This window comes from Thamnophis elegans, chromosome 14, assembly GCF_009769535.1.
Source record: "Thamnophis elegans isolate rThaEle1 chromosome 14, rThaEle1.pri, whole genome shotgun sequence".
NCBI classification, from domain to species: domain Eukaryota; kingdom Metazoa; phylum Chordata; class Lepidosauria; order Squamata; family Colubridae; genus Thamnophis; species Thamnophis elegans.
Window position 1 is genome coordinate 21893159 of NC_045554.1, and position 22927 is coordinate 21916085.

The 22927-nt window shown below is 41.9% G+C and overlaps 1 protein-coding gene across 1 annotated transcript in view; it reads right to left on the reverse strand.

Moving 5' to 3' along the window:
- Window positions 1–20806, reverse strand: part of LOC116517880 (testis-expressed protein 2-like) — a 36311-nt gene extending 15505 nt beyond the window's left edge. The window contains 15 exon segments of the mRNA XM_032231060.1: window positions 4029–4126; window positions 4129–4168; window positions 7356–7488; window positions 10248–10347; window positions 11286–11432; window positions 12190–12416; window positions 13206–13456; window positions 13458–13507; window positions 14275–14450; window positions 14453–14474; window positions 15518–15656; window positions 17408–18113; window positions 18116–18687; window positions 19758–19872; window positions 20722–20806. Of these exon segments, the coding sequence (XP_032086951.1) occupies window positions 4029–4126; window positions 4129–4168; window positions 7356–7488; window positions 10248–10347; window positions 11286–11432; window positions 12190–12416; window positions 13206–13456; window positions 13458–13507; window positions 14275–14450; window positions 14453–14474; window positions 15518–15656; window positions 17408–18113; window positions 18116–18662 (2636 nt within the window). The 5' untranslated portion in view covers window positions 18663–18687; window positions 19758–19872; window positions 20722–20806.
- Between the last annotated feature and the right edge of the window lie 2121 nt (window positions 20807–22927).

The following is a 22927-nucleotide window of genomic DNA, read 5'->3' on the forward strand; positions in this document are numbered from 1 at the left end:
AGCAGGAGACTGGAGGCTAAAACCTATAACAAATGGTTGCTGGAATTGGGTATGTCTAGTTTAATGAAAAGAAGGACTTGGAGTGACATTATAGCAGTGTTCCAATATTTCATGGGGTTGCCACAAAGAAGAGGGGGTCAGCCAATTCTCCCAAAGCACCTGAGGGTAAAAAAGAAGCAATGGGTGGAAACTAATTAAGGAGGAGAACCAACTTAGAACTAAAGAGAAATTTCCTGATAGTGAGAACAATCAGCCAGTAGAACAATTGCCTCCAGAAGTTGTGAATGGCTCCAGCACTGGAAGTTTTAAAGAAGAGATTGGACAACCATTGGTTGATCAGTTGGAACCTTTGACATTTGTCTGAAATGGTACAGGGTTTCCTTCCTGAGCAGGGGTTTGGACTAGAAGACCTCCAAGGTCCCTTCCCAACTCTGTTATTCTATTCTGTATTGCAGGTTGATTCTGCCCACTGCCAGAAGTTCAATCCTGACCCGTTCAAGGTTGACTCAGCCTTCCATCCTTCTGAGGTTGGTCAAACGAGGACCCAAATTGCTGGGGGCAATATGGTTAACACTATGTAAAGCACTTAGAGAGTGCTGTATAAAGCACTATGAAGCAGTATATAATCTAAGTGCTATTGCATTTCATCTTGTTTCTGTTTCAGATAATGAAAATCTGCTTCATTCTGTTCTATCTGAGGGCCTAGATCAGAAGTGAGGACCAAGTTGCTATTCCAAAACTATATCAGAACCTAATCAAAACCACTTAATTTGCAAGTCCAGTCAGGTCTAAAAAATAGCAATTTAATTAATATTAGTCCAAAGTTACTGCCTGTCTCATTCTGATGACAACTTCAATATAACATCAGTTTAATACATCTTCTCTGCACCTAGACACGAACATAATGATTCAAATGCCCACCAATGCCCACTTCTCTAGGCTCCAGGTTACATATAAACCATCTCTTGGGATTTCTGGGTGACACAAAAATTAGATACCTATTTTGAACAGCACCTATGAAAATGTAATCTCATTTTTCATTACAGGAGATCTGGTGCCTGGATACTTTCTTCTCCTTCCTTGTCACAATTCTCTCATACACCTTCCTTGTCAGTAAAATGAGTCTGTATGGAAGAGCAATGGGCCTTTCAATTTTGATCTCAGCTAATCTGAAAATAGCAATAGCAATAGCAGTTAGGACTTATATACCGCCTTCATAGGGCTTCAGCCCTCTCTACTAAGTGGTTTACAGAGTCCAGCATATTGCCCCCCAACAGTCTGGGGTGCTCATTTTACCCACCTCGGAAGGAGGAAGGCTGAGTCAACCTTGAGCCTGGTGAGATTTGAACCGCCGAACTGCAGATAACAGTCAGCTGAAGTAGCCTGCAGTACTGCACTCTACCCACTGCGCCACCTCGGAAAAGACTATACAAACAAAGGCCAGATGGTGATTGTATCCAGGTAGTACAGACAGAGAGCAAATATTTTGAGTTAATTATTTTGCATTAACATGTATTTTCCAAATAGTGGAATCCCAATCTATCATTTAAGCTGTGATCTTCTGTGCAACTCCTGTGTGGAGAAGTTGAGCAATCTTCTCTGGGCTGGTGATTATACACTAAAAGTGGCAAAGTTATCAGCATCTATATGAAGATATTGTGGAATAGACAAACATCACCACCAGATGGATTGTAGCTGGCTGACAAACCACACTCAAAGAGTAGTCCTTACTGGTACTATATCCACATAGAGAGAAGTAGTGGGGTACCCACAAGGTCTACGTCTTAGGCCAGTACTCTTCAATATCTTCATAAATGACTTAGATAAGGAAATAGAATGGGAACTCAATAAAATTTGCAGACACTGAACTGGCAGGAATAGCCAAAACACTCCAGAAGACAAGCTCAGGATCCAAAAAGATATTGACAAAGTTGAAACAATGGGTCCTACCCACCAAATAAATTTCAATGTGGAGAATATCAAAGTTTTACATTTAAGGTAGGAATAAATCAAAGTTATAAGTACAGATTAGGTGAGACCTGACTCAAAAAACATTAACTTGAAGTCCTAGTGGATGATCACTTGAATATGAAGCCAGCAGTGTGCAGTAGGACAAAAAAGTTAATACACTCCTGGCATAAAATCAAGATCTAGGGAAAGTATTAGTACCAGTTTATAAAACCCTAATAAGACCACACCTGAAATACTGCAACCAATTTTGATCACCATACTACAAAAAAAGATGTTGAGACCTTGGGAAAGTTAAGAGAAGAGCAACTAAGATGAATCAAAGGTCGGAGACAAAACCATATGAAGAACGGCTGCAGGATTGGGCTGGATAGTCTAAAGAAAAGAAGAATTAGGGGCCGACATGATACCAGTCTTCCAGTATTTGAGTGGCTGCCACAAAGACGAGGAGGTTCAAAATTATTCTACAAAGCACCCGAAGACAGGACAAGAAACAATAGTTGGAAACTAACCAAAGAGAGAAGCAATCTGGAATTAAGGAGGAAACTTCCTAACAGTGAGGACAATTAACCAGTGCAATCAGAAATTGTGGGGTGATTCATCACTGGAAGTTTAAAGTTTTAAAGAAGAGACTAAACAGCCACTTATCTAAAATAGTATAGATTCTCCTGTCTTGAGCAGGGGGCTGGACTACAAGACCTCCAAAGTCCCTTCCAGCTCTATTTCTATTTCTGAATTCTATTCTAAAATTCTATTTTAGGAAGACGGAATGTTGCCAGGAGGATGAATGGGGTTTTGGTCCTCAATGGATGCAGTACTCAACACATGAGGTGTGTCTTTATTGAGTCTGCCTTTAAGTACAGGCTGTTAAATCTAGGCTGTCTCATCTCCATGGTTCTAAGTTTGAGCATTCTAATAGGCATGATATATTTCTAAGCTCATTCAGAGCCAGTGCCATTGGCTACATCCTGAGTTATCCTGTATTCCTTTCTGTGGACTCCACAGCAGAACTGAGAGTGATCAACTACACTTTGTTGTGATCCTTTTGGCTTATAAATATTAGGTTTCATCCAAATTATCATCTTGGTACCATCACTATAAAATATACTACCATGAGCAAAACCAGTGTTTCACCAAGAAGGATTTCACCATCCCTTTGCCTGCAGGTCCTCCACATATCTCAAAGAGAGACTTTGTAAGCTGTAACAACTTCTCGGTAGTTGGTCAAGAGGGAAACATTATCTATTATGTCCCCCACTACTCATTTACAATGAGTTCAGGACCAAATTATTAATGGTAAGTGAACTTAAGGGCCTCAATAAACTGAACTCTCTTCTTACAAATGCATTCCCAACTGTCATCAACCAAGTTGCTACTTTTTGCTCTGCTGTCATTGAAATTTAGAAAGAAATACTTAAATTCTTAGTCATAGCCATGGTTTTCTTTATTGCAACCCTTTACATCTAATACTCTTTTTATCACTTTGTTTATAATTTTACTGTTATTGGTTGCATTTTCTGGCACTATGCTATATGTTTGCTTGTTTGTTTATCCTGCCTTTATTGTTTTTATAAATAATTCAAGGTGGCAAACATTTCTAATAATCCTTCCTTCTTCCTTCTTTCCCCGCAACGACCCTGTGAGGTAGGTTGGGTTGAGAGATTGACTGGGCCATGGTCACCCAGCACGCTTTCATGCCTAAAATGGGACTAGAACTCACAGTCTCCTGGTTTCTACTCTGGTGTCTTAGACACTACAGCAAACTGGCTCCATGATCTGTGACTATAGCAGAGCATTTACTTACTCAATGCCTCTCAATATTTCCCAATATTCTGCTCACACCCAAAGCAGCCCAATTGATTTGTCTCTAAGGTAATGCTTAAGTGGGAAAGGGCTGGCCTCTTGAGGAGGAAAATACTATTCTAACCTCAGTACAGCGAAGGAGGGCTTTAGTTCTTCCCCTCCTCAGCTGGAGACAATGTCCATCTTTTGGGACTAGGTCCTGACTAGGGAATGCTAATGTGAAAGTGGGGACAGAGCCATGATCACCCAGGGGTTACCCTTCAACTCCGAGGATGGATTTTCCTTTCTCCGGGGATCCCCGAGAGTCCACAATGGGCATGTCTTCCTCCTCAGAAGAACCGGCAACTGGAGGACTCCGCAATCACTCTCAGCCAACAGGTCTACACGGGTTTTCATGCTGCAAGGAGAAGGAGTCAGGGTGAGAAGCTGGCAACCATTGCAAGATTTGTCCTTGGCAGTGCCATGGGGGTGGACGTCAGGCTTATGGTCTGCACTGTAGTTTTAATCCCCTTTCCTGAGATTAAGAAGTGAATCCTAAGGACAGTAACCTATATATAGGATGAGAATAAAAAGGATTTGTTAACAGGGGGAGGAAATGGCTGGAGAATAGATAAGGTAAAGGTAACATAAAGGTTCCCCTCGCTCATATGTGCTAGTCGTTTCTGACTTTAGGGGGCAGTGCCCATTTCCGTTTCAAAGCCAAAGAGCCAGCGCTGTCCAAAGATGTCTCTGTGGTCATGTGGCCGGCATGACTCAACGCTGAAGGCTCCGGAGAGCTGTTCCCTTCCCACCAAAGAAGGGTGATTCTCTTCAACTGATGGTAATCCTTCCAACCTAGTCTCACTGCAACTTCTTTTGCAAGCTCTACTGAGAGGAAAGAGTACTACAAGTATTTCAGCAACTGAATAACTCCCAATCAACTTATTCTCAATACACTAAGTCAGAAACTTCCTCCTCCTCTTGATGTTGATTGTCTTACCTTAGAGGAGAAAAAATGATGGAGGAATTTTCAAAACAATGAGATAAATGAAACAAACAGGAAATTGTCTCATCAAAACTAGAAAAAGACAGAATGGACTAAAGCCTTAAAGAGAAGAATGAGGAGGAAAAAAGAAAATTCTGACTTTTATCATCAGCTTTATAACTTATTTACTTTTACTTTTGGATTGTATGTAAAAATGGTGATTCCAGAAACGAAGGAAGAAGAGATTCATTAGAGCAATTGCCAGAAAATGAAATTACTCCAGAAAAATTACAAAAATTGTTTGAGAAAGCAGGTACTTGACTTGGTAAAATGTGTTAAAAGCCAAAATGTGTTTGAAAAGAGAATGGAAAAAAACTGTGTGCCATGGGCCCCTCCCCCGCCCATGCACCACTTTCCTCCCAGTGTTGACAAGATGCGGCTGGCCTGGCCCTGCACAAGGCAACTGGTGGTGGTGCCAGGCCTTCTTCCAAGGCCGCTTGCACTGTTCTGGGATTGTTTCAGAAGACTGTTTGGAGCAGCCTCTGGTGAAGGTTCACAAAGGGCAAGGCCAGGTGCCTTTGTCAGCAGGAGGAGCAAGATGGCAAAGGGCCCTTGCATGGGAGAGCCAGTGGGAGCACAGGGCAGCTGGGGTTTTTGCACTGTGACAGCTGTTTTGCACATGTAGCGGGATGGCAGCTTCATGCCATACTGCTGGGCACAGGTGCGCTGCGTGCTGCGTGGTAGCTTGTGCTGAGGCTTCATGTGGCAGGTGGGGGTGCTGGGCTTGCACCAAATTGCATGCTGCTTAGGGGCTCCACTGTGCAAGAAGCCCCTGAGAGTGGCAAGCAGCCTCAGAGCCGCCCAGTTCTGAGAGTGCTTGATGCCCTGGAAGGAAGGGTATAGGGCTGCCAAAGCGGGGAGGAGATGAGCAGAGGGGGGTGGGGCATTGAAGAGCAGACAGTCCCTTTCCTTATAGATACTCAAGATTCGGAGCTGGGAGGGGACCAAGCTCAAAATGGCTTGGATTGGGGTGGAGACCCGCAATTATCGGTTAACAATGTCAATGGGAAGCCATTGCTAAGCGATGTGATCACATGATATCTCACATCACTTAAGTGACAGAAATTCCAGGCTCAATACGTTAAGGTGAATATAGATTTTAAGAATCATTGTACAGGTAGTCCTTGACTTACAACAATTCATTTAGTGACTCTTCAAAGTTACATTGGCACTGAAAAAAGTGGCATGACCATTTTTCACGTGGTCACATGATCAAATTCAGATGCTTGGCAACTGACTCATAGTTATGATGGTTATAGTGTCCTGGGATAACGTAGAAGTAGAAGACTATATGATAAAATCGGCTAAGTACTGGTATACTGATGGAACAAAGGGAAAATATGGAATGCTCTACCTGATTCAGTTGTCTCAGCTACAAATTTTCACAGTTTCAGTCACAAATTGACTTCTGTGGATTTTACATCATACTTAAGTGGTTAGTAGAGAGGGCCTGCATAAGTGTACTAATGTGCCTATCGTCCCTGTCACTGTATTTTTACTCTTTGATTCTTGATTCTCATTTTTGTTTGACAAATTCTAATAAACAAATAAATACAAATAATAAATGTTATTACAAAGTTTGAAAATTACATTATATTATAACTTAAAAGAGAATCTTTGTAAAATAATGTACTATGGTATATGACCAGAAAAAATGTTTAGAACATATAAAGATACTTCAATTTATGCTGGAAATGCGGAAAGCAACATGAATGGTCATTTTACATGGTATACTTATGGTGTACAAGGTGTACTTATAAAAAAGCCAGAAATTTCTGGGTTCAAATACATATGATGATGCAAAGAATTTTAAAGATCAAAATTCAACTGAAATCAGAATTGTTCTTGCTGGAATTAATAGGCAATCAATTAGAAAAGAGTCACGGAGGAATATTTTTACATATGATTCTTCTGCAAGACAATATGTACAAAAATGGAAAGATTCCAAAATACCCACAACGGAGTTTGGTGAAGATAAAAGAATAGTAGAGATTAGAAAATTAACTTATGTTGCCAGGCAAAAGATCCACAATTACTTTATCAGTGACTGGAAATGCCTTATGGACTTTTTGCTAAAAAAAGAAAAAATAGACTTGTGATCCAGGGATTTGAAGATTAGAAGGGGGAGCTTATGGAAAGAAGGAAATTATGCTGCAACTTCAGATAGAGAAGATAAGATATAAGTACATTTATAACCACTGTTAAAAAGATCACAGCTATGCCTTTTTATAAGTGCTGCTAATGTAATCTAATATTTTTTTATTTTTCTTATTCACTATTATCACCTTATTTTATTTATTCTTTTCTAATATTTGCATTGTTTTTATTTTTTTAAAAATTCTTCAATAAAAATTATACTTAAAAATAAAAAAAATGAAAATACAATTTCTCTTATAGCTGGTTGTTCCAGAAAAAGAATGTGAAGACAAGTAGTGCCATAAGATCCCAGGGGCAGTTGACAGTATAACTCTTTCTGTATTCTAGGGAGCTTCTTAAAGGAGGATGGCATCTGTTCTGGGAGTTCAGCTGGCAGCTTAAAAAATAGCCCAAGACATCTCACCCTTTTCTGTCCTTATCTGCTTTTCTGTTTTCCTCCTCCATGTCTTCTTTGCCTAGTTTATACAAGTTCATCTTGGTCTCCAGGGTCATCTTCAGGGTTCCTTGATAAGTCACTTCCATATCCACCCAAAGGCCTGCAGAGTTGAAAAGAAGGCTGGTTACAGGTTATGGTTTGGCTTCTGGGATTTGATCTGGTGCCAGCTGGGCTGGATTATATCTGAAATGCATATGGTTTTATAGAACAGTGTTTCTTAAACCTTTTTCTTTCTCAGGACCCCTTCCCACATTTAAAAATTATGGAGAAACCAAAAGACTTTTGTTTGTGTGGGTTATATTTATCAATATTTACTATATTAAAAATTAAAATTGGCACATTCTTTGCTGTTACCACTTCTCACAATTGTTTGAAGAGATTTTAATATTGTATTATTTTTCAACATAGGCTAACAAATAGTTTTAGTTTTATGGGCACCTGAGAGGGTCTTAGGGAATCCCAGGAGTTCTAGGACCATACTTTAAGAAACACTGTTCTAGAAAAATGACTGGTGGAAGAAGGACAACCATTCCTGGCTGATGAACTACTTCAAAGATAGATCAGGGATTATGGCTCTATTCTGAACACAGAAAATCCCTACTGTAGTTCTGTCCTCCCTTCTCTGGTTGAACATCTAAGGTCAGCAAGGGCTGATACATTTCCTGCCTCCAAAGCAGATGGCTGATTTCACATAGCACTTTAGACCCTATGCTTGCTCTACTTTAACTCCGCCATTGCTATTTAACCATGACTCAGTATACTATAGCTTTATTCCTTAAATTATGGCTAAATAAATCACGGCTAACAATGTGTAAACCCACCTAATGGTAGGCTATGTGAAACATTGTCCTGGTTCATGTTTCATGTTTAATTCAATCATTTTTATTTTGTTTTGGTATAGTCCTTAATATGTGGACAGAGACATTCACAGGGAACATGTGACATCATGTGCATCATGATATTCTTGGAGAAATTATTCAGACTGACATCATGCTATACAGATGGCATCATTCTGGCTTTGATGCCTGTGTGCATAGAGGCAAGCATTGTTTGTTTGGAGGCAAACCATCCTCCCACAGGACCAGTTGTTCAAGATCCTGAAGAGGCTGCTTTTCCTGAAGGAATATGGCATATCCAGGCTGGTCCTTTCTAGAGTCTGAATAATTCCTTGTTTTGTCAATTGGATTTCTTCTTTCAGTTATAGATGTTTCCCGTCCACATCATGTCCCACTATTCCCAGCTATGCAAATATGGAACCAACGATTTGCAAAAACAAAGCTCCCTTCCAGAGGTGTCTGGAGGAAGCAACCAGACCAGGCTGCTCCGCTTCCAGACATTCCTGTTAGACATTGAGACTGGAGCACTATCCAGCCACGGAGCACTGGGACTCCTACATGACCAGGTTCAAGTGTTTCATGGAGGCCAACAACCTTCTCGGTCTATCAGACAACAAGAAGAGGGCTCTCTTCCTGAGCTCCTGAGGACCCGAGCACTGTCCAAACCAACTCAGGTCCAGGATTGTTGTTGGGGGCAATATGCTGACTCTGTAAACCACTTAGAGAGGGCTGAAAGCCCTATGAAGCGGTATATAGGTCTAACTGCTACTGCTACTAGGATCGAAGGGACTCCATACAGTATGGAAATCAACACTGGGTCATCCCTGACCATTGTATCCTGGGCTACCCTGAAGAAGGCCATCCCTAGCATCCAGAGAAACCAGCTGAAATGCCTGCAACTATGGCTCAGCCATTATCAGGGAAATCATATCCCTGCCCTTGGCTGTGGCACATTCCGTGTGCAGTTTAAATCTTTTGATGGGCCGCTTACACTGACAGTGGTCAGCGGCTCCCTCCCAAGCCTGCTTGGCTTTGATTGGTTCGAGTCCCTGGCCATGGGGGTAACCAGCATCAACGCCATCATTGATGACAGCACCGACAAATTGATCTGCAAGTTTGAGGACGTCTTCAGCAGAGACCTAGGCAAATATGTGGAGACTCCTATATCATTTAGCCTAGACCCCAATGTTGCTCAATTTAGGATGAAGACCCAGAGGGTTCCTTTTGCCCTCCAACCCAAAATTGACCAAGAATTGCACAAATTGATTGTTCAGGGAATCCTGGAGTCTGTCGACCATGCCCGGAGGGAAACCCCAATCGTGACCCCAGTTAAACCCGATGGGTCAATCAGCATCTGCATGGATTATAAGTGCACCCTAAATAAAGCCCTCCAGCAAAGTGCTTACCCGGTACCAATTATTCAGTATTTGCTTCACTCCCTTGTGCTGAGAAAAATATTTGCAAAATTAGATCTGGCACAGGTTTACCAGAAATTGCCAGTAGATGGTGCTACTACGGAGGCCCAAAGTATGGTGACACACAAGGGTGCATTCAAATGCAATAGATTGGAATTTGGAGTCAGCATAGCCCCCAGACTGTTCCAAAGTGTCATGGAACGACTTTTGCAGGGGATACCAGAAATAGTCCCTTATTTCGATGATGTCCTGGTATCCGCCGCAAATAATGAGCAACTCCTCAAATGCTTGAGAATCGTACTAAACAGATTTAGAGGGGAGGGTGTTAGATATTGAGACTGGAGCAATAGGCTCCACCAAGGTCCTCCATTCCTTTGGGAAAATACTTGAAGCTGATTGGCTGAGCCATCTGACAGCTCCCTATAAAAGGTGAAGCTGTCAGACAGGCCAGTGCTGGATCATATATAGTTTGCTGAATAAAGAGCTGTTGTTGTCACTGAAAGCCTGAGTCCTGTCTCATCCATTCAGCCTATCTAACAATTCCAGGTTCATATGGGCCACAAAATGACAGAAATGGGAATCCCAGGCTGCTGGTCACCAAAACATACCTCGGTTATCCACTGTGGGGCTAGAAGTGCCAAGTATGTGTGGGATGGAGGTCCCCATCTCCAGATCAGTCAGAGTGAGCTCATTCATGAAATATGGCAACTGCATCAGAGCAAAGGAAGAAAGAAAAAAAACAACCATCAGGAAAGTCAAAGAGAGGAAGAAAGTTGCTGTCAGGCTGGCATTCTTTACTAGTCAATATCAGGCCCCTAATGGCCACATGCAAAACATGATTCACAGAGTGTCCCTGGGTTAGATTTCTTGCAAAGAAAAAGGAATTGGGTAACACAATCTTGGAAACCAGTTTGTATATTTTACCTTCACTTATCAGAGAGAACATTAAGATGCCCTTCAAGCCTTTGATCCTCTTTCTAACTGGCTCTTGACTTGAGGTGGGAAAGTTACCAACTATTTAGAAGATACAAAAGGAATTTTCATTGTATTCTACTGTATTCACAAATGTCCAGTCCCATTCCAAGAGCCAACTAATTCTCTGATGGAACCAGCATCAGACAGGTGCACTGTGTCTCTAGTGTCTTTGTTGTGGTCCACTAGGAACTGGGGGAGGGGGGCAGGAACTTCAGCTGAGAATGATACCATATCAGCCAATCCATTTGTATCCAGCAACATCAGCCTCTCTGGTTGCTTGGTCTAAATATGGTGAGACGTCCTGCAGCACTCAAAATTAAACATCTAGAAGAAAATATTGTGTTTGCACCCTATGGATTACTCAACTGATTTGGGGTGAGGAGGTTTGCATGATTTACAAAACCATAATCTAATCATGTGTGCTGAATTGCATGACATTCTAGGCTGAAACATGATTGGTGAAGTTGTGAGTGTGTTGTGGGAATGTAGGGTGAGGTACATGCCTACAACACGTGGATGAGCAAATTTGCTTCCAAATTTGCCTTTGGAGTCAGGAAGCAATGCCTTCTGGGTATCTCAGCCTTCTCCTGGATAGCAGGGTAGGACTGGGCAGGGTTTCTTTGCCCCCTGGAAGTTTGCTCAAGAAGACAAGGAAAAGCAGCTTTTCTCACCTTGATTCTGCCCAGTTTCTTCTGAATTTTATCTGAAACTTGATCTGCCCAATATTTTTCCCTTAGGAAGTCCCAAAACATTCGGCCAAGCATTGCGTTGACCCAAACTATAGGGGGGTTGGAGGTCAGATTTTCATCCCCAGGGAACTGAAAAGAACAAAAGGGAAAGAAATCACTCATCTTATCGGACTATAATGGTCACATGCCGCCCTCCACAAAAATGGAGTTTCTGTGTAGCTATCACCATCATCTTAATATTTATGACCCCCTCTTGGATTGCCCTGAGTTTATGCGGTATTTTATTTTGTTTGGTAAGATGGTATGTTTACCTTATGGGTCTGAAAATTGGCATTCAAAATATTTTAGCAAACTCTAAATACTTGGGGATGGTACCATCAGCTTTAATTTTTCAGCAAATGGAATGCCACACACCTTATCATCCATAAACTCAGTGCAGCATTTCTCTCTTATCTTATCAAAAAATAGAGATTTCTAAATTTATTTTGTAAGACTGAAGATCTGAGGACATAAAATGGGGAGTTTTGGAGGAGCAATTTTGGTTGAAGCAGAGAATAAACTATTTCTAAATAGCAAAGAATAATAGGTATCTTACAAAACGTCCAAGATAAATTCTGAATAATCAAAACTCATTGATCACAATAGACCATTTTATGTTCAAATTTTTTTAAAAAAAGGAGCTTTGAAAAACAATTCCTAAATACTAAATACAATGTCAATTTTATATACATATAAAGGTAGTCCTTAACAACTGCCTCGTTCAGTAACTATTCAGTTATAACAGTGGAAAAAGTAACTTTGCAAACAATCCTTTGTAAGATCAAACACACAATTGCAGTTTCACTAAGTAACTGCTTTTCCTGTGATTTCAGCCAGATTTCCTCACCTTTTTGGAACCAGGGCTGTCTGCTCTATTGGAGCAGGACTTTGGGTCGGAGTCAGTAACTGCTGGAATGATTTGGGACATGTACACATTGTAATCCAATAACAGTTTTTCTTGGTCGCTGATGCTCAGCTCCTTGGTCTTAGGAGCAGGGAGCAGATCTTCTGTGCTGCTGCTGCTGCTGCTGTGATTATGGATCTCCTTTCCTGCAGGAATGGGCTGGATTATACCTGAGCAAGAGAAGAAAGGGTTGCTATAACAGAGCATGACGAGACTGGTCAGGATTGGGAGTGCAGCAATATCAATGTATATGAAATTTGGGGCTGCTTGCGGCGGAAATAACAGGGGCAGTTGCTGATACTTAGAATTTGCTGTCCTTTAACAGGAGCTTTTAATGATCAGGGTTTTGCTTCCAATGAAAATCACTCCAACTGGGTTTAAGTGAGAAACTTATCAGTAGGTTCTAATCCAACTTGGTTCTCAATGTTATTTACTATCTAAAAAAATTTATTTATTTATTTATTTGTTAAATTTCTAGGCCGCCCAATCCCGGAGGACTCAATCAATCAATCTTACACTTGTTAACCGAAGAAACAGCTGCTTGGCTCAAGTGAGACTGCATGAAACTTTTCTTTATCTACAGGGTGCAGAAGATGACAGCATCTGCAGAGGGGGTCAAAAAAGTCAAAAGCCCACATCCTTTTTATGGATGACTTTTTTTTTATTCCCACTCCTACCCAGGTGGATGCTCTAGCATTGCAAGCATTACCCTTGGCCTTAGAATGGCACCCCCACCCCCCCCCCCGTGCCCAGGATGGATGTGGCAACAAAGAATTGCATTGGATTGAGATTGGATTAGGTCAAGACAAAAACAGATGCCGTTCAATTTAATTAAACGAAACATGATTTCATCCCAGGATTTCCTCATTCTGTTTCTGAAAATTAAGAGGCAATCAATTCAAGGAACCCTGGAAGTTGGACCCATGATTCCCAACCTGCTTTACTTGAGAGGAGTTCACCTTGGCTGGTGTGGTGTAGCTCATGGTATTCAGCTTGGCAGGCCTTTGTGAGATATTGATACCACTCTTCCTTATCTCTACCAGTTCTACCAAAGAGATAAAGTGTCCTTTCTTGGGCCTCAGCTGGGCAGTGCCCTGATACTTCTTTCTTCTTTGGGTTCTCCTCTCCTGGAGAGTCTACATCCTGGTCTTTTGTTGCTAGAGCTTTGGTCTTCAGATCCACTTCTTCTGGGAAAAGAATGCATATGGGATTTTTTGTTCCACATCCTTTTGCGAGCCAGCCCAGGTGGGAAGAGGAAGACCTGAAAAATAACAGACAATTTAAAGTCACAAAAGAATCAAGTCACCTTCTCCACAAAAAAGCAGTTTGAATTACAATAGCAATCTTTTAACCACCCAAATGCCATTGCATGACCTGACAATCCTCTCAAGGAGTCCTATGTGTTCAATCTTATGAACTTAGGTTTTTGAATCCCATGAAACCTTGCCTTAGAATGCCCAAATCCTGTGATCTCACAGTAAGAATGATTATCCTAAGACCTCTCCCATAACTTCCCCAAATCTCACACGAATCGATCATGCAAAGAGTTCTGAGCCATTTCAATTTAACTTCCTTCTGAGACAGTTTTGTGGGGTAGTAGCTACCTGATCATCCTATTTTATAAGTAATAAACTAAAACATGTTTGAAAAGTTAGCATGATAGCTAAGAAACTTAAGGCGAAGGCACAATGCTGATGTGGAGCACTTTAAATTCAATGATCTTCCTTTTGACTGAATACCCTGAAAACACAAGAGTCCAGTTTGAATCAGTAAAGTAGGAAGACGAGGTTTTTAATCCCTTCTGGATGACACTAGAAGAAAGGCTTCATTTACAGAAAGGAATGGGAAATCTTCCAGTGAGGTCTCAAATACCCCCAATTTATCTAAGGGGCACTTCTTAGACTGAACCACATCTGCAGAAAGAGGAATGAAGGGATGAAAGCTCTCCTAGCCTCTCCACCAAATTTCAAATCTGTACTTACTACACATACCCACCACCCCATCAGATACATTATTGATGACTCTTACCTTGGCTCCACTTGTATCATAACGTCGGTGGGTCACAAAAGCCAACTCAAAGTTCTCTTCCCCAAAGATGGCTCGCCGAGGGATGCTGCTTTGGGGATAAGATAATGTCAGGTTGGAATTTTCTAAGGTCACAAATACGGAATGGGTCAGAGAAGGATGATAAATCTCAGGGTCTAAAAATGCATTTCGTTCATCCAACCCTGGAAAAGAAGAATTCATTTAAATTAGGGAATGTTCAAAAGAAGAGTACAAACATATACGTATGTCACTATTCTGCTAGATATTATTTATTGACCTGCATTTTCTGGAATAAAAGAAGTAACACTCATGTCCGCTTTATTTCTTCAAAAATACCAAGGTGGGCAACCTGAAATTCCGGATTCTGGAGAAAAACCTCAAAGCTCTTTTCTCCATTCCCTATCCTCTTTCTGACAATTGCAGAAGCCAGGTATGGATGCTCCTGCCATACTGATAAAGGAACACATCGTTGTGTATGTCTGTACATACAGAGCTACCACATGGTTACCCACCTCCACATTAAAGAAAGCATTGCGTGAAAAAAAGTCCTAGAGAAATTTACCTGCATTTTTTCCTAACATATAATGAAAGAGAATATGCTTCCTACGTTTCAGTCTGAATGTCTTGACTTGCATTCCAACATTGTTTCTCCATCTCCTTGCATCTATTTTAGCTATTCACATTTCCCAATCTGATGTCTTCTTTGGGATTTAATGAAGTCACCCTCAAATTATTGCAATCACTTGGGGAATTTCTCAAGACCAGTCTCAAAGCTTGGAAGTGCTAGAAGGCACTTCCAAATGAAAAGAACCAATAAAAAAAAGGGGGGGGGAGAATTGCATTGTATATAAAGAATTACCGTATTTTTTGCACTTTAAGACACACTAGACCATAAGTTGCAGATTAGCTTTAGAGGAGGAAAAGAAGAAAAAAAATATGCTCCGTCTCCCAGCATTCATCTGGTATTCATCTGGCCAGCCTCCTTGCAGCAAACAGCCTGATCAGCTTCAGCACATTATCACAGACCCAGCATATGGCTCGTCAGGGCTCCGCTCCATTGCACTCACCACCGATCAACTAACCTGAGTTGCTGCTGCTGACAGGAAACACTGGAGCCTTCGCTGCAAAGCTGATTGGCGGTTGGCTCAGCCTCCTGGAATATTGCCGATCAGTTGTTCTAGGTGGTGGGGATTGCTGCTGCCGATCGCCAGTTTGCTGCCACTACTTGCTGCCATCGCCATTCGTTGCCTATCCCGCTGTTGCCACTGCCATTTGCTGCTGCTGCCGTTTGCTGCCACCACTTATCACCGCTATCGCAGCTGTTTGCCGCTGCCATTTGCTGCTGCTGCTGCTGCTGTTCACCGCTGCCATTTGGCATTGGCGATTGGCAGTGTCAGCAATCCCTGTCGCCTAGAACAGTAATTGGCGGTATTCCGGGAGGCCCATCCAACTGCCGATCAGCTGCTCGGCAGCAAAGGCTCCAGCATTCCTTGGTGGCGGCAAACAGCGGAAGCAGTGACAGGTGGTGGTGGCAAACACCGTCGCTGCACCTACCTCCCCCCCCGCAATATTTGCTTTATAAGACATTTCCACCCACTTTTTTGTTTGGGCGTGCGTCTTATAGTGCAAAAATACAGTACTATACCTCTATAGAAATACACAATACTAGAGAAGAAAGCCTTCTTGAAACTATTTGAGTGAATATTAGAAGAAAAAGAAACAACATTGCTCTAGGTGTTTACCACAGGCCACCTAGCCAAGAGAAGGAAATAGATGAACTGTTTGATAGTCAGTTAACTAATGTGTGCAAGAAACACACCATTGTAATAATGTGGGATTTTAACTACCCCAACATCAACTGGGAAACAATTTTTACAGTGAGTGGGAAACAGAACAGGTTTCTTATGTGCCTGGCTGACAACTGTGTCACCCAAAAGATGGAGGTGAGAACTAGACAGTGAACTATACTGGACTTAAATCTTACTAATAGGGATGAAATGATTGAGGGAGTGGAAGTTTGCAGGAGTGACCATGTCATACTAGAATTTGCCATAATGCAGGCACAGGTGATTGAACAAAGTCACACTAGTGTTTTAGGGCAGCAGTCCGCAGAAAAGTTATTTGCATTTTTTATATTGCACTAAATCAGGGGTCTTCAAACTACAGGCCCTGGGCCGGATACGTGCAATGAACGTTTGTTTTGCTGCAGAATCTCACCCTTCTGGGTCTTTTTGTGCGGGTCAGAGGGGAGGGGAGAAATTCTGACTTGGGGCTTTCTTCAGCCTCCTGAAGGAGGAAAGTTCTACAGAGAGTTATCAAGTTACAACAGTGTTATTTGATATTTATTGGGACTCTATGCATCAATTCAAAATTATGGTTTATTGTCAGAATTTTCCAAGGGAATCCTCATCCAGTCTTGCTTCAATCTCTAGCACTATTAGAATCAAATGTTCTAAAATTTAAAAATAGCAACACCTTTCTTTTTCTTTTCTTTTTCCTTTTCCAACTTAAAGCTACAAATAATTTATCTCCATGATACATTTCAAGGCCTTCCAAGTGTTGAGGAATGCTGTGGCTCAAGTATTGTCACGCTGGACTTTAGGGGACAATGGGAAAGGGTCAATAGTGAGTGTCAAACAGACTACACAAGTAGCCTTCACTTTGTGACTGCAGTTGGGATTGGCAACTGTCGTTAAAGGACACAATTGTTAAGGAGACATCAAATGACTCCAATTCACAATTTATTGCTGATTTCTCCATTGACTCTGCTTGTTGGAAGCCAGCTATAAAGCACAAATAGTGACTGATCATGTGACTATGTGACACTGCAATAGTGATAAATGCGAGGACTGATGATATTTTCAGCACCATTGTAACTTTGGCAGTTCACTAAACAGAGCAGTTGTTAAACATGATCTGCCTGAATTTGCTTTCTTGAAGAAGTTCAGCTTTCCATCATCGTATCCCCATATAATTTAAGAGTTTTTTTCTAAAGAAAAGAAGGAAGCTTAGAAGCCAGCCAGCACTGGGCTTCCTCCCATTGATCCCACAGGGGGCACCAATGAACCCACCCTACCTTGAGCACATGGAGGTCCCATGGCTGCTGAGGTATCACTTGCAAGGACAGAATGCCCTGAGGAGGGGGCCTTTCCTGTGGGACAGGGCACGCTTTGGCACCAGCAGCAAAATAACCAGGAGACCAAGAAGGAACCCACAGGCCAAGCCAAGGCAGAGGCCGGAGATATAGGGAGGCAATGGGAGGACCAGGTAATTGTAGGCCAAGATGGCAATCCAGGTGAGAATTTTGCATGGCACTGGGCTGCAGCACTTGGGGGGCTGGACTGCCCCAAGCGGTGAGAGAGTCTGCATTTCGCCCGTGGCCTTGCTGTTTTTCTCAGCTGTCTCAACTTCCTGGAAGACCTCCCCATAGGGGCAATGTGGAGAGGAGTCCCGATCTTCCATTTCCCCTCTCCCTGATGAAATGGTCTCAGTCCAATCTGTCTCATGGAGGGGGTGTTCCAAATTGCTCTCCAAGATAGGAGACCTCTTGAAATGATGAGAAAGGAAATCAGAACCTTGCTGGTGCCCAGAGAGGGGTAAGAGGAGCTTGGGGGACACATTATTCTCATCCCCAATTATTTTGCTGAGCCTGTTGAGTGGCTCCTGCATGGCTTCTGAAAACCTCCTTTTGGTATCCTCAAACTTGGCTTCCTGAGCCTTGAAGAAGTTGCCCTTGTTCTCTGAAGGAGAATGGTTGGGAGATGATGGAGCAGTCCTGGAATCACCATTTTTGTTCCTGGGCTGGGTGATTTGTCGCCAGGATGAACATTGAGCTTAGAGTCTGATTTGGACAGCGTCACCTCGGGCTCCAAGCGAGAAATTTCAGTGGAAATGGATTTGACCAAGCTCAACAAAGGCTGGTGTTTGAGAGATGGGCCTTCCTGGGGCTCAATTTCAGTTGAGAAGGATTTCACCAAATTGATTAAGGGTTTGGGGCTGTGTGAGTTTTCTAAGCCAGTTGATCTCTGAGATGCTGAGTGAGTTGGAGACAGGAATTGAGAAATGGGGAGTGCAGGTGAGAAATCTGATTCAAGAAGAAACAGAGGAGAGGATGATCCACATAAGGTAGGCTCTTTGCAGTCATCTTCCTCAAAGAAAAAACTGTTAGCTGAGTTTGGAGCTGGAGCTTCCTCATCATCTAAGGCAAAGATCAGCTCATTTCCACATGTATCTTCCCACACAATGTCCTTTCCAGGCTCAGCAGCTGAGCAATGGCTTAACCTTTGGGAAGGATGGCATGTTTCTTCCCAGGGAGGGGAAGAAATATTTGCTGTAGAAGGATCTGAAGGCATCTGAGGATGGTCAGTCATTTTTCACATCCTCCTGGGATTGAGCCTGTGGAGTAGGAAAGAATACTGATTCTGAGAAACCTTAAATTCCAACCTAAATTCTTTCAAAGCAGCCATTTAGTCATTCATTCATCTTGTTCATGTTGACCCCTCACATCCCAAAGTAATACTTGTGATGCCATTCGGCTCACAGATATGTTCTAATCTAGAGATTCCAAGGTTCCATGAAGAGGGAGAAAGAACAGCTGACTTCATCTATATAATTTTAACCCAGAATTTCTAACCACAATTTGTTGAACTGCAATAGCCTAATATATACTTAGCCATCCACAGGCATGTCCCCAACTCCATTAAGTTAAAAAAAGAACTTTATGGCTTCTCATCACATAAGTCAGTCTTATTTACTTGCTTTCAAAATTAGATCTGGGAAAATGATTTACCATATTTTTCAGACAATAAGACGCCCCGGAGTATATAAGACGCACCATGATTTTGAAGAGGTAAATTAAAAAAAAAAGTTTTTGCACTCTGCAGGCCTCCCAAACTCTCTGCATGCCTCATTTTTTGCAAAAAAAAGGGGGGGCATGCAGAGCTTTGGGAGGCTTGTAGAGTGCTCCTGGGGTTTGTGGGGGGCAAAAATGAGCAAAAAAGGCCCGATTCTTGCTTATTTTGCCCTCCCCAGCCCCCAGGAGCACTTTGCAAGTCTCCCAAACCCTCTGCATGTCCATTTTTGCAAAGGGGGGGGTCGGTGGCCAAAAATGCTGTATTCAGTGTATAAGAGACACACAGATTTTCACCCTCTTTTTTCGGGGAAAAGGTGCATCTTGTACTCTGAAAAATACGGTAACAACCAATCCTGCACCCACAGTTTTGGAGGACTAATGGCTGCAATAATTCTGGTTTGACACAGTATGGTTAAAGTAGGCTAATCTACAATACAGGTAGCCCTTAACTTACAACCACAATTAAGCCCAGAATTTATGTTGCTAAGTGAGAAATTTGTTAAGTGAGTTTTGCCCCATTTTATGATTTTTTGCCATATTATTACGTGAATTACTGCAGTTATTAAATTAGTAATGTTTTCAGGGATTAGAGACATTTAACAGTTACATTTACCTTGAGGGCACACAAAGACTTTGATATAGAAAGGGAAAACAGGACTCTCCGGTTTACACACTCCAGTCACAATCACCATAAATCTCAGTTAACCTAAATTAGGAAAGGCAAAAATCTAGAAGGGTAGAAAGATCAATGTCAATATATTTCTTCTTTTCTTTTAAGTACCTTTATTTAGACAAACTGTTTTTTCCCCCAGTTTCATCAGTGAGCAGTGTCCGTTCCTCACACAACCTGCACATGTGCCTTTTCTTCATCCCTGCCTGGATGGGCAATTTTTCCCGATTCCAAGTTTCCGTCTCCCAAGTGGAGATCTCGGTGGGAACCTTGACTGAGCTCCCCATACGTGGGCTGCTCTTCCCACTGTCCCCAACGAGATTCCAAGGTTTCTTTTCTGGGACTCTTGCAACCCACAGATTTACTCTATACCACGAAGTGAAGGCACCTTTCAACTTGCCGTCTGCCACCCTGGGCTTTCAGGCAAATGGCCTGGGAGGACTCTGTCCACCTACATTAATCAGAGTATGAGCCCCTCCTTTTCTGATTAGGACTCTGCTGGCTGTCCATGGGTGATCTTCTCACTCCCACATTTCCCTTTTCACACAGTCTCTCTTTCTCTAACAGAAGATCCTGTGCTCCAGCTAAACCCCCTTGCTTTTCAGAGTCTGTACGTAATGGTTCTTTGGGACTAGCAAACAGTCTGGGGGTGGTTAGAAAAGGCATGGAGGGAGCAGGATCCAGCTGTGATTAAGAGAAGGGTCCTCTTGCTCACACACAGGCACACACACTTCCCTCACTCTCCTGGGCTTCAAAAGTTAAAATATACAGATTCTCACCTCCTTTCCAAGCAGGTGTTGAGCTCAAGACTCAAAACTCCTTTTACTACCTTTGTTCCAAATGGGAAAGGTTTGGAAAATCCATCCCCAGACATAAGGGATCTGCTGCTAGCAAAATGGAGGCTTACCCAAGCCTGGTCCGTTGGTCAGGTTAGCATCAGGTATGTAAATTGTTGGAAGAAAAATCCAGTCTGGTTCCAAGCTGGGAAAAAGATGCTGGAAATAAAATGGAGGCTGGCTGAAGGAAAGGTCTCTGTTCATTTTGGATACAAGAAACTTTAGTGACAGCAGCATATTTCTGGGATCGCTGGCAAAATGGGGTTGAGATAGGTGGTTTTTTATACATTCTTTGGGCCTTTGTGATTGAGATGCCTGTTCTGTGTAAGAATGTGTCAGCCTCTGCTTCACTTACTTACTATCGGCTGCCACAGAAATGGGGAGGGTGGGGGCATGGTATTTGGGATGGGAATAAATGGTACAGGAGTGATATGAAAAAGGGAGTTTTCTTCTCACCATCTTCTGCGCATGCTGGTGGCCGGTGTTTGGACCTGGTCAAGGCCAACCGTCCTGCATACCAACCTGATGATGCCTTTTGGAGATGCACCCCACATGACACCTAAGGGAGTTGCAGATTGGACACTGAGGTGGGGTCGTTAGAGGGAGGGGACTGGGTTATCATTTGATATGTATTTGTTCATGCCTTCTTGGTTCAGATCTTGCTTTCCTTTCACTGCTATCTTTTCATAACCAGTAAAAGTATTTTAATTCCACGAACAATGGAGTTAGGAGTTTTCTTTCTTGGTTATTGAGGGAGGCATGCCTGACAGAATGTGCCCTTTAATATTTTAATGGCTGTTGCCAGATCCCTGGGGGGGGGGGCACTTTACACACAAAAGGGGAAATACTGTTTGTCTGAGCTGATCTTGTCAGCTCCAGCTTCCCTAACTGTGTTGCTTATTTGGAGTCGCTTTGCTTATGAATAGATTAGCCCACCCTTTCTACGAAATCTCCATTCCAAAAGAGCAGCCTTCCTGCTTCAGGCTGTTTTCCTGTGGCAGGAAAATTAGGGCTGCTTTCTGCCTTTGTTAAGATTTTTCTCCATTTCTCCTTTAGGGGAAATATTCTATCATGCTCTTTTTAATATTAAGACTAAAGAATATTTTAACCTCGGGAGGGGATGGCCTTCCTATAATATAACATTAACATTAAAATGGTAAAATTAATTTAAGCTTAAATATTTTAACTATAAAATATTATAAAATTTCAGAAAAGAAAAAAAAAATCCAAGAGGAGGCTTTCTACAGTTACATGGTTGTTAAGTGAATCTGGCTTCTCCATTGGCACCTAAGTATGCGACCATAGCGATGCTGCAATGGTCATAAGTATGAAAAATGTCAAAAAGTCACCTTTTTCAATGCTGTTGTAACTTCGAACTGTCACTAAATCAACTGTTGTATGTCAAGAAGCAGCTGTATAGTGTGGAAGCAATTTATGACAGTGGATAATTGCAATACTTCAACTTTCAGTATGACTTTGCTAGACAAACTCAGCCAGAATTTAATCTGCAATGCAAGTGTCATCTGGAAAAAGAAATGCTTCTCTTTACTGTTGGCTCTTAAATCAATAAATTAAAATAATATATTGCAGGGTCCTGTGCAACTTTTTCACATGTCTAAAAAATAAATAGGATGTAGGAAATCCTTTGTGGGTTAGAGTTTCTTCTTCCTCGCCTAGAAATCAGTTAAATTTGTTTTATTAAGTCTGTCCTTTAAAACAAACATTATCTCAGGCACTTTGTGTCTCTGGCAATATCCACAATTGCATATTTCAAATAGATGCAGGGGTCTGTAAGGATGATTTCCTCTCTATGAAGAGAGTCACCAACTGGTATGAAGAAAGATAAAGGAAATCATTCCAAACTCTGTGTTCATATTTATTTTTGGCATCCTTTAAATACGACTATTGGAAGCCATTGGATAAAGGGCCAGCTTGCAGTTGGAAGAGCTGGGCTAGACTTAGCTGGAGGAAATCCTGACATCCCACAGTAGCTTTCTCTCACACTCTCCTTCCCAAAGGTTGCCTGTCTGTGCTTTGCTCTATTGTCTTCCTATGCCTAGATTCAGGTAATTGAAAAATAGGTGCCTTTCTAATAAAATACATCAGAATACTACATGTTCTCTTGTGATTTTGGTTATTTGAAAACAAATAAGATCACTCAAACACCAACAGCCTGTCAGCTGTTCAGTTAGAGAATCCAAAAAGAGAATTCCTTGGACAAAAGGAAAACTTTATTGACTACACTACATTGGCACAGAATAAGCAAAATCAGCTCTG